General features: G+C 41.1%; 1 protein-coding gene across 1 annotated transcript; it reads right to left on the bottom strand.

Moving 5' to 3' along the window:
• Positions 1–7,993: 7,993 nt before the first annotated feature.
• LOC127927063 (gastrula zinc finger protein XlCGF17.1-like) lies at positions 7,994–9,263 on the bottom strand. The gene is made up of 2 exons (XM_052512706.1): positions 9,227–9,263; positions 7,994–9,123 (listed from the first exon to the last, which is right to left on the bottom strand). Exons 1-2 carry the CDS (start codon positions 9,261–9,263, stop codon positions 8,132–8,134), a joined length of 1,029 nt encoding a protein of 342 aa, XP_052368666.1. The 3' UTR covers positions 7,994–8,131.
• Between the last annotated feature and the right edge of the window lie 2,440 nt (positions 9,264–11,703).

Below are 11,703 nucleotides of genomic sequence, written 5' to 3' on the forward strand. Positions count from 1 at the left end.
AGATTTCTTCCCTGTGGGTCTCTGCTGGTGTTTCTTAAGGTGTCCTGATCGGGAGAGACTCTTCTCTGCCTTGTCAGCATCATGATGTTGTTCTCCTGGGTGAACAACAAAGTCAGACAGATGGTTAAAGGCTCAAAACAGCAGAACTCCACTGTTTATTTGAGTTAAAAAAGGTGATGCCCAGAGCGTACCCATGAAGTTGTACAACAATTGACGTCTGAAACAAGTTATTAAAGTTGCTGAAACTCTAAGCAATGTGCCAGACGACTTTTAGTCTCCAATTTTGGCCCCTTTCTGTGTTTCATAAAATTGCAGCACGAGGCCGGCGCACACACAATTTGGTTGCAGAAACTCCTCCCTGCTAATGAGGAAACCACTAGTTATGGATGTAGTATATCTGCTAATGAGGAAACCACTAGTTATGGATGTAGTATATCTGGTAATGAGGAAACCACTAGTTATGGATGTAGTATATCTGGTTGGAGCAAAAATGGTGAGCCAGATTTTAGTTTTTCACAATGTATTCTGAATATTACAGCTCACTATCATCGCAGATCAGGATGCTACTGAAGGAAACTCACATTAAGCTCTGTGTCTATTCACTAATTCACCACCGTGGGGGAAAACTCAGGGGAGGTCTCATAGGCTGACAGCAAAAATAGCCTCCATTTACAGGTTGAATATGAGTGCATTTCACACTATTTTTGGATTATAATTGTAAAGCTCGCTTGAATCTCCTGCTTAGTGTAATGTTTGTGGAAGTCTCAAAGTCTCAAATCAACTGCTTCATACTTAAAAAACACTTTAACCAGTAAAATACTCTTTAGCTAGCTTTTCCATCAGCCTGACAATGAGGGTTTGCAATGGCAAAAAAGTTACTTATAATTTTAATTTAGATAGAATGTAGATTAATCACAGACAATGATTTTGAGATACTATTATAAATTAAATGAAACTGTTCCACGAAAATGTGCATATGAAAACCATAACTGGCACGCAGATTGGTAGAAATGGTCAGATACATTTGCACTCCAAATGTAGGTTGCCGACTACTTGTGTTGCCTATTACCGGCAATGTCAGAATTTACAAAGGCCTCCAGGAGTAGGTGGTTCGGTTAGAGTCTTTTCTCTTCTGGTTAGACTATATTGATGCAATGGCATGAAAATAATCTGGTTGAATATTATACAATGACTTATCAACAGCTCTAACAATTTGACCTCCACAGGAAATCTACACTGGTCATTCTAGAATATACTATATATCCTAGAAACCTGGTTAAACTATCATTATGACCTCATAGATGAATTCTAGAATATACTATATAGCCTCGAAATTAAACTATAATTTTGACCTCATGGATGGCCAGTCTTTGTATTATTAGGGTCCTGATAGGGTACAACAGTTGAACTAAGCTCATGAGGCATGTGTTATATTCTTCAAGAGTCAATGACTATAAATAAATAATTTTTAAGTAAAAAAATGGATGTAGCATTGCAGATTTCCCATTTAACACCAAACATCAGTCCAACAACTGCAGAGTTTGTGCCTCTGTTTTTAAGACAGTACTTACTAGTGTTAATCAGGGTGGTTTCTCAAAACCATCTTAAGGCAAATTCATTGTTAGAACCATTGGACGCCTGAATATGCTTTTGGGAAACCGGGCACAGATATCCAGTTTCCTCGTCTTCTTCCTCCTCCTTTTTGGATGTGACAGTCACCTCCTCCTCCTCCTCTTTCACTCCAAAAAACCGCATCCTCCTCTTTCTCTTCTCCTCTTCTTTACTGTAACATCCTCCTCCTCTTTCACTCTGAACGTATCTTCCTCTTCTTTAACTGAGACGTCTTTCTCTTCTTCTTTCACCGTAACAGCCTCACCCTCTACTTGTTTTTGTATTGTAACTTCCTCCTCCTCTTTCACCAGAGCTTCATTCTCCGTCCAGCAGACCACCTCTTCTTTATCAGGAGGAGAGCAGCTTAGTGAACTCATGGTCAGAGATGTTAGCTAGCTAGGCTAATGCTAACTTAACCAGCCCGCTAGCTGACTAATAACAACACCGTAAATATGAAATTAAATCGGATAACTAACTAGACGACAGTAGTGAGTTTAAAATACAGTGGCAATAAACACGAAAGCGTCTAAAGCGGTTTATTGGTTCGGCTATTTGTCTATCAAGCTACCGAGGTGTCTGACTAACTGTTGCTGCTGATGAAAGAAGCGTTCCGTCCACTACATTATACGTCACACCAACAGCATCGCCTTAAAGTCTCAGACCGCCATCTGCTGACTGGAGTGGGTAACGCAGTTGAGTAAAATGTAGATTATATCTTCAGACAACAAGTTAAAGTGTAGGAAGCATGAGTTTTTACTCACCAGTGTAACAATAGAGTGTGGTTAAAGACTTAGTAAGCAAGTTGTAGTCACTTTATGGTTACCTATAAGAACAAACAGTTATGTTTTTGCGTTATTACATATTTATTAACTTATTTCGGGAAATCTTCTAAACTACCCACAATGCACTATGTCCCAACGTCATATGGATGATCAACTCTGTGCTACCGAGTTTGTTTGCCAGTGTAACGACCGAGGTAAAGACAGTTTGAAGTTGGATATTCGACAGATATTTGCGCTTTCAAACCTCAATAGCTTTCAAACCACTTGAGCCACAGACTCCAAATAAGTGTCATGATGTTGGAAATATTGCGCACAACATTACACAGTTCTTATTTTCACGATTTGGACATTAATTCTCTTTCCAAAGCTAATAAACATGTGGAAATGTGAGCAACATTTTATATTCCTTGTTGAATTAGTTAGGGAGCGTAAACATTCAAATTTCAACAGACTACCCTACTATATTGTGCACCCTTTAGTTTGTCCATTTTCATCTCACATCGTTTTACATTTAAAAAAGAATTCAATAGCTCCTTGGTCGTGTGACCTATTGTCTGCTGACTACCCTTCCATATTGCACAGTCTGGTTTGTGTAGTGTAAAATCACAAGGTGCAACGTACATTTTTCATAGTTTCAAATTTGCAATAGCTACTTGGTCATGTCAAATACACAACTCTAGTCATGTCTCTTCTATATTGTTGCACATTAATATTAGTTTGACAGTTATGGGGTTCAGTCCAATTTTGTGTTTACCCTTTTCTTTAATGTTTATCTACAAAAATTGGTAGTTCTAAGTATTATTTCCCCTGTAGGAGAGAGAGTCAGATAATATATCCTTTTATTGTTAATATCAACCATAGGGTTGGGTATTTGGTCCCATATTCATAACTCGCCTGCATCGAGGTTGTGACTCTACAGATTTGTTTGATGCATTTGCTGTTTGTTTTGGTTGTGTGTTTTGGTTTGATTATTTTGTGCCCAATAGAAAATAATGTTAAAGGGCAAAGTACGAGAGTCATGTTATTGTCCAAAGCAGGGATGGAGAGTTAGCTGGTGAGGTAGGCTGGTCAATACATATACTGAACATGGATGGAGAGTTAGCTGGTGAGGTAGGCTGGTCAATACATATACTGAACATGGATGGAGAGTTAGCTGGTGAGGTGGGCTGGTCAATACATATACTGAACAGGGATGGAGAGTTAGCTGGTGAGGTAGGCTGGTCAATACATATACTGAACAGGGATGGAGAGTTAGCTGGTGAGGTGGGCTGGTCAATACATATACTGAACATGGATGGAGAGTTAGCTGGTGAGGTAGGCTGGTCAATACATATACTGAACATGGATGGAGAGTTAACTGGTGAGGTGGGCTGCAGTGGGTTTACTGGCCAATACAAATACTGAACATGTAGCCACAGTAATGGTGGCCAGAAAATCAATGATTAAAAATCTAACATTGACAAATTAAACAGAAATTGTAGACCTTTAATCTTTTCCAACATGTCAACAGACACTTAACTTCAAATAAGTATGAAACATTTCACCATGTTAACTTCCTCTTTATCCCTGGTTATTGTAAACAACATAATGGAAGTCTGATTAGTTATAGGCAAATGAATACACAAGCCAAATGTGTATGCTGTTTTCACTGTAACCTAGTAGTCATTTATTAGTAGAGGTAATTTCCTTTATGCCCCATTCTACACAGACTAAATTATAGGCACTGAACCATTTACAGGACAATAATACAAGTAGCATATAGGATCCAACCCTCACAAAGTGAATAAATGTAGAGCGTTTGTAGACTTCAAGAAAAAAAACATGAAGTGACAGTTTCATCAGTACCTGCTTAAAGACAGTCATATCACAGATGACAGTGCCCACCAAATCTATGACAAAAGGGAATGAATTGTAAACACTAAAGTGTGTTTGTCAAAATAATATCTGAAAATGTCAATGGTTGAAAATAATACTTCTAGTTGCTATAGCAACTTACTTAAAAATCATACAATGTGATTTTCTGGATTTTTGTTTTAGATTCCGTCTCTCACAGTTGAAGTGTACCTATGATAAAAAATTACAGACCTCTACATGCTTTGTAAGTAGGAAAACCTGCAAAATCGGCAGTGTATCAAATACTTGTTCTCCCCACTGTATATATTTTTATGCTTGTAAGACTATTGTTTGACACATTTTGTCTTCCTTTGAAATTCCTATAGGACAGAACATGGACACATTGCAATTGGGATCAAGAAGAAGGTACAGATATGTTGTAGGACAGCTGCATTTGAAGTGTACATTTAACCTACATAGCAGTCAATACAAACTGAAATATATTAGCATACAAATGCGCCGACAGAGATGGCCGCCTCGCTTCGCTTCCTAGGAAACTATGCAGTTTTTTGTTTTTTTACGTGTTATTTCTCACATTAGTACCCCAGGTCATCTTAGGTTTCATTACATACAGTCGAGAAGAACTACTGAATATAAGATCAGCGTCAACTCACCATCAGTGCGACCAAGAATATGTTTTCCGCGACGCGGATCCTGTGTTCTGCCTTACAAACAGGTCAACGGAATTGATTCCATGCAGCGACCCCAAAAAACGACTCCGAAAAAGAGGGAAACGAGGTGGTCTTCTGGTCAGACTCCGGAGACGGGCACACCGTGCACCACTCCCTAGCATTCTTCTTGCCAATGTCCAGTCTCTTGACAACAAGGTTGATGAAATCCGAGCAAGGGTAGCATTCCAGAGGGACATCAGAGACTGTAACGTTCTTTGCTTCATGGAAACTTGGCTCACTGGAGAGACGCTATCCGGGGCGGTGCAGCCAACGGGGTTCTCCACGCATCGCGCCGACAGAAACAAACATCTTTCTGGTAAGAAGAGGGGCGGGGGCGTATGCCTCATGACTAACGAGACATGGTGTGATGAAAGAAACATACAGGAACTCAAATTCTTCTGATCACCTGATTTAGAATTCCTCACAATCAAACGTAGACCGCATTATCTACCAAGAAAATTCTCTTCGATTATAATCACAGCCGTATATATCCCCCCCCAAGCAGACACATCGATGGCTCTGAACGAACTTTGTTTAACTCTTTGCAAACTGGAAACCATTTATCCGGAGGCTGCATTCATTGTAGCTGGGGATTTTGACAAAGCTAATCTGAAAACAAGACTCCCTAAATTTTATCAGCATATCGATTGCGCAACCAGTGCTTCCATCACGTGGACTGTGTAAAGAATTGCTATTTTCTTATGCAAGTGATCAGCCTACTGCTAAATACATGGCTACAATTCACAGTAAAGCCTGTGGGGTCCCCTCAGGATAGCTCCCACATTACACAAGAGCGCACACACATAATCTCCTTTTAAAACACTTAAATGTAAATGACGGACACCCACAACTAAGACTACAGACTCACAGCCTGAACCAATCCAAAGATCCGATCTTCTAGAATCAACCTACTTTCTGTCATGAGTTTGAGTTCAACTGTTTTACCCCATCAGAACCCCAAATAACTAGATTTTTTACTATAATGTTTAGAAAAAAATGTAAATCAACACTGTATTTCAGTTAAGAACAATTCTTATTTTAATCAACGGACTAGGAACAGTGGGTTAATTGCCTGTTCAGGGGCAGAACGACAGATTTGTACCATGTCAGAGTGAAAGAGGAGGGATGTGAACTTGCAACGTTCGAAAGTTACTAGTCCAACGCTCTAACCACTAGGCTACCCTGCTGCCTCAACATGGTTAAAACTATAATGTTGATATCATGGATGGTCAGTCCTTGCATCCATAGGTCTGTCTAGTTACATTTATCCAAACCCATAATAATAATATTACCAAAATAGTGGTGGAATGAGAGATTTGTTATTGTTTGAACTGCAGATTGCTGGGTTGTGTGGGGTTTTTAAACAGCAACAAAATGGCTGCCCAGAGACTTGGTTAACAGCTGAGGGATGGGGGAAGGAGAAGTGTAACCACTCTCAAATTCATAGAGCACGATAGAGTTCAGCTCAGGGCCTCTCCCTGAATTCACTACACTATGAATACAAGGACTGGCCATCCATGAGGTCATAATGATAGTTTAACCAGGTTTCTAGGATATATAGTATATTCTAGAATTCATCCATGATGTCATAATGATAGTTTAACCAGGTTTCTAGGATATATAGTATATTCTAGAATTCATCCATGATGTCATAATGATAGTTTAACCAGGTTTCTAGGCTATATAGTATATTCTCTCATTTTGTCTGTCACAGTTGAAGTGTACCTATGATGAAAATTACAGGCCTCTCATCTTTTTAAGTGGGAGAACTTGCGCAATTGGTGGCTGACTAAATACTTTTTTGACCCACAGTATGTCATGCAACAACAACCAAAGTGCTTCTTCGTTCATTACAGGTATATTTGTTGTTAGGTGAAGTTGTGGGCCAATATGGCAAACAGTGTACAAACCCTCATTGTCAGGTTGATTGGAAAACCAAAAAGCATTTTACTGGTTGAAGTGTTTTTTGATTTGCGATGATGACACAAACATTATATTAAGCAGGACATTCAATCGATCCTTACAATTAACACCCAAAGTAGTGTGAAATGCTCTCATAAGCAACCTGGAAATGGAGGTTACTTCCCTGAGTTTTCCCCCATTCACATTCAGAATACATTGTGAAAAACAAATCTTTGCCCACCATTTTTGCTCCTGGCAGATATACTACATCCATAACTAGTGGTTTCCTCATTACCAGATATACTACATCCATAACTAGTGGTTTCCTCATTAGCAGATATACTACATCCATAACTACAATGTTAAAACATTCTACATTGTGACATTAATTCATTTATATCACGAAAAAACTCCTTCATGTATGTATTGTCTGATGTTTGATCAGATCTATTTTATCAGAGTATATATTGACACACTGATCACAACTATAAGATTTCTCTCCTATGTGTGTTCTCTGGTGTGATACCAGATGGCCAGATTGACCAAAACTGTAGGTTCATGCTCTACAACATCCGCAGAGTACGACCCTGCCTCACACAGGAAGCGGCGCAGGTCCTAATCTAGGCACTTGTCATCTCCCGTCTGGATTACTGCAACTCGCTGTTGGCTGGGCTCCCTGCCTGTGCCATTAAACCCCTACAACTCATCCAGAACGCCGCAGCCCGTCTGGTGTTCAACCTTCCCAAGTTCTCTCACGTCACCCAGCTCCTCCGCTTTCTCCACTGGCTTCCAGTTGAAGCTCGCATCCGCTACAAGACCATGGTGCTTGCCAGACGGAGCTGTGAGGGGAACGGCACCTCAGTACCTCCAGGCTCTGATCAGGCCCTACACCCAAATAAGGGCACTGCGTTCATCCACCTCTGGCCTGCTCGCCTCCCTACCACTGAGGAAGTACAGTTCCCGCTCAGCCCAGTCAAAACTGTTCGCTGCTCTGGCCCCCAATGGTGGAACAAACTCCCTCACGACGCCAGGACAGCGGAGTCAATCACCACCTTCCGGAGACACCTGAAACCCCACCTCTTTAAGGAATACCTAGGATAGGATAAGTAATCCTTCTCACCCCCCATTAAGATTTAGATGCACTATTGTAAAGTGACTGTTCTACTGGATGTCATAAGGTGAATGCACCAATTTGTAAGTCGCTCTGGATAAGAGCGTCTGCTAAATGACTTAAATGTAATGTAAAAAAAACTCTTCCCACATTGATCACAGCTATAGGGGTTCTCTCCTGTGTGTTCTCTGATGAACTGTCAGCTGTCCAGATCGACCAAAACTCTTCCCACATTGATCACAGCTATAAGGTTTCTCTCCTGTGTGTATTCTCTGGTGGTATATCAGGCTGTGTGACTGAGTAAATCTCTTCCCACACTGATCACAGCTATAAGGTTTCTCTCCTGTGTGTGTTCTCAGGTGTAGAGTCAGAGAGCTAGGTGTTGTAAAACTCTTCCCACATTGACCACAGCTGTAAGGTTTCTCTCCTGTGTGTGTTCTCTGGTGCACTGTCAGCTCTCCAGATCGACAAAAACTCTTCCCACATTGATCACAGCTATAAGATTTCTCTCCTGTGTGTATTCTCTGGTGTGATACCAGATGGCCAGATGTAGCAAATCTCTTCCCACATTGATCACAGCTATAGGGTTTCTCTCCTGTGTGTATTCTCTGGTGTAGAGTCAGATGGTCAGATCTAGTAAAACTCTTCCCACATTGACCACAGCTATAACATTTCTCTCCTGTGTGTGTTCTCTGGTGTAGAGTCAGATGGTCAGATCTAGTAAAACTCTTCCCACATTGACCACAGCTATAAGATTTCTCTCCTGTGTGTATTCTCTGGTGCACTGTCTGTTCTCCAGATCGCCGAAATCTCTTCCCACATTGATCACAGCTATAGGGTTTCTCTCCTGTGTGTATTCTCTGGTGTAGAGTCAGATGGTCAGATCTTGTAAAACTCTTCCCACATTGACCACAGCTATAAAGTTTCTCTCCTGTGTGTGTTCTCTGGTGTAGAGTCAGATGGTCAGATCTAGTAAAACTCTTCCCACATTGACCACAGCTACAAGATTTCTCTCCTGTGTGTGTTCTCTGATGAATTTTAATGCCTGATGAGGTGAATCTCTTCCCACAGTCAGAGCAGCAGTGAGTTCTCTTCCCTGTGGGTCTCTGCGGGTGTTTATTGAGGTGTTCTGATCTGAGAGACTCTTCTCTGTCTCCTCAGCATCATGAGGTTGTTGAGGCTCCCCAGAGGATCCACGATAGTCCCGTATCTCTCCTGTGTGAACAACAAAGTCAGACAGATGATTAAAGGCCCACAACAGCAGAAGTCCACTGTAAAAGGTGATGCCAACATGTTGTACAGCAATTGACGTCTGTAATGAATGTTAATATTATTTCACAATTGTCTTAAAATTAGCAAGAAAAGTCATTTTGTCTTGTTTTCACATTAGTAGTAACATAGATGATTGTAGGCTAGAAATAGGATATTCATGTTGTTTAAACTCTAAGCAGTGTGGTAGAAGACTTTTGTTCTCCAAGGCCCCCTTCTGTGTTTGCTAAAATTGTGGCACGAGGGCAATTTGATTGCAGAAACTCCTCCCTGCTAATGAGGAAACCGATAGTTATGGATGTACTATATCTGCCTGGAACAAAGAGTGTTGGAGGCTATTTTGTAAATGATATCGCCGAAGTTAAGGATAGGTAGGATAGTCAGTTTTACGAGGGTATGTTTGGCAGCGTGAGTGAAGGAGGCTTTGTTTCGAAATAGGAAGCAAATTGTAGATGCTTAATAGGAGTCTGGAAGGAGAGTTTACAGTCTAACCAGATACCTAGGTATTAGTAGTTGTCCACATATTCTAAGTCAGAACCGTCCAGAGTAGTGACGCTAGTCGGGCGGGCGGTTGCGGGCAGCGATCGGTTGAAGAGCATGCATTTAGTTTAACTTGCGTTTAAAAGCAGTTGGAGGCCACAGAAGGAGTGTTGTATGGCATTGAAGCTTGTTTGGAGGTTTGTTAACACATTGTCCAAAGAAGGGCCAGATGTATACAGAATGGTGTAATCTGACTAGAGGTGGATCAAGGAATCACCAGCAGCAAGAGCGACATCGTTGATTATACAGAGTCGGCCCGAGAATTGAACCCTGTGGTAACTCCATAAAGACTGCCAGAGGTCCGGACAACAGGCCAGGTTGATGAAGACGGCTGCACAGTACTGTCTTTATCGATGGCGGAAATTCTATTGTTTAGTACCTTGAGTGTGGATGAGGTGCACCTGTGACCAGCGGGAAACCGGATTGCATGTTGCGGAGAAGGTACGGTGGGATTGAAATGGTCAGTGATCTGTTTGTTAACTTGGCTTTCGAAGACTTTAGAAAAGGCAGGACAGGATGGATGTAACAGTTTGGGTCAAGAGTATCACCCCTTTGAAGAGGGGGATGACTGTGGAAGAGAGGTTGAACAGACTAGTAATAGGGGTTGCAACAATGGCGGCAGATCATTTTAGAAAGAGGGTCCAGATTGTCTTGCCCAGCTGATTTGTAGGGGGAACAGGATTTGCAGCTCTTTCAGAACATCAGCTATCTGGATTTGGGTGAAGGAGAAGCTGGGAGGCTTGGGCAAGTAGCTGCGGGGGTGAGCTGTTGGTTGGGGTAGCCAGGAGGAAAGCATGGCCAGCCGTAGAGAAATGCTTATTGAAATTCTCGATTATTGTGGATTTTTCGGTGGTGACAATGTTTCATAGCCTCATTGCAGTGGGCAGCTGGGAGGAGGTGCTCTTATTCTCAATGGACTTTACAGTGTCACAAAACTTTTGGAATTAGAGCTACAGGATGCAAATTTCTGTTTAAAAAAGTTAGCCTTTGCTTTCCTAACTGACTGTGTGTATTGGTTCCTGACTTCTCTAATAAAGTTGCATATCGCGGGGACTATTGAGACGCTAGTGCAGTAGGCCACAGGATGTATTTGTGCTGGTCGAGAGCAGTCTGGTCTGGAGTGAACCAAGGGCATATCTGTTCCTAGTTGTACATTTTTTTTTAAGGGGCATGCTTATTTAAGTTTTGGTGAGGAAATTACAATTAATGAACAATCAGGCATCCCCTACTGAAGGGATGAGGTCAATATCCTTCCAGGATACCCGCCAGGTCTTGAATTTGATTAGAAAGGCCTGCTTGCAGAAGTGATTTTGTCACAGATTTAGGGTTGTTCCTGGTGGGTTCCTTGAAAATGTGTGTGAGATTGAGGGCATCTAGCTTGGATTGTAGGACGGCCGGGGTGTTAACCTCACTAGGGTAGGGGGCACTATTTTCACCTCCGGATGAAAGTAAACTTGGTAGATTTGGATAGAAAACACTTTAAATTTTCCAAAAATGTTAAAATAATGTCTGAGTATAACAGAACTGATACGACAGGCGATGTTCTGATGGCTAGCATCTGATGGAGGTTCTAGCTATAAGGTCTAACAAAAACAGCAGATCCATATCATATTGGGTGAGGCGGGTTGCCGGAAGGTATATTTAATTTAAAAATGAAAAGGATTGAAATATATTGCAATATATACAAAAAAAAATGAAAAAAACATACCATTTACAACAAACACGTCTTAATGCTACGCCATCTTGGATTACAAAATGACTCAGTTAAAAACCATTGGATCTAGCAAACTCAAACTATTTAGTATTTCTGTGCCCATGAAAACTGTTTTCCCAGTGTAACATAAGGAGCCACTAAATGATACATAGTTCGAGTGCATTTCAGAATACAAAACAACTGTCTGACAGCAAGATCCCTTATTTAAGT

The sequence above is a fragment of the Oncorhynchus keta genome, unplaced genomic scaffold (assembly GCF_023373465.1).
Source record: "Oncorhynchus keta strain PuntledgeMale-10-30-2019 unplaced genomic scaffold, Oket_V2 Un_contig_925_pilon_pilon, whole genome shotgun sequence".
NCBI lineage: Eukaryota > Metazoa > Chordata > Actinopteri > Salmoniformes > Salmonidae > Oncorhynchus > Oncorhynchus keta.

What these genes read in the sequence shown, in the direction of transcription:
- LOC127927063 (XM_052512706.1), bottom strand. Translation starts at nt 9,263, where the DNA reads ATGTTGGCATCACCTTTTACAGTGGACTTCTGCTGTT. An exon ending in TACAGTGGACTTCTGCTGTT is followed by an intron (nt 9,124 to 9,226) that starts GTGGGCCTTTAA and finishes GATGCTGAGGAG; the next exon opens with ACAGAGAAGAGTCTCTCAGA.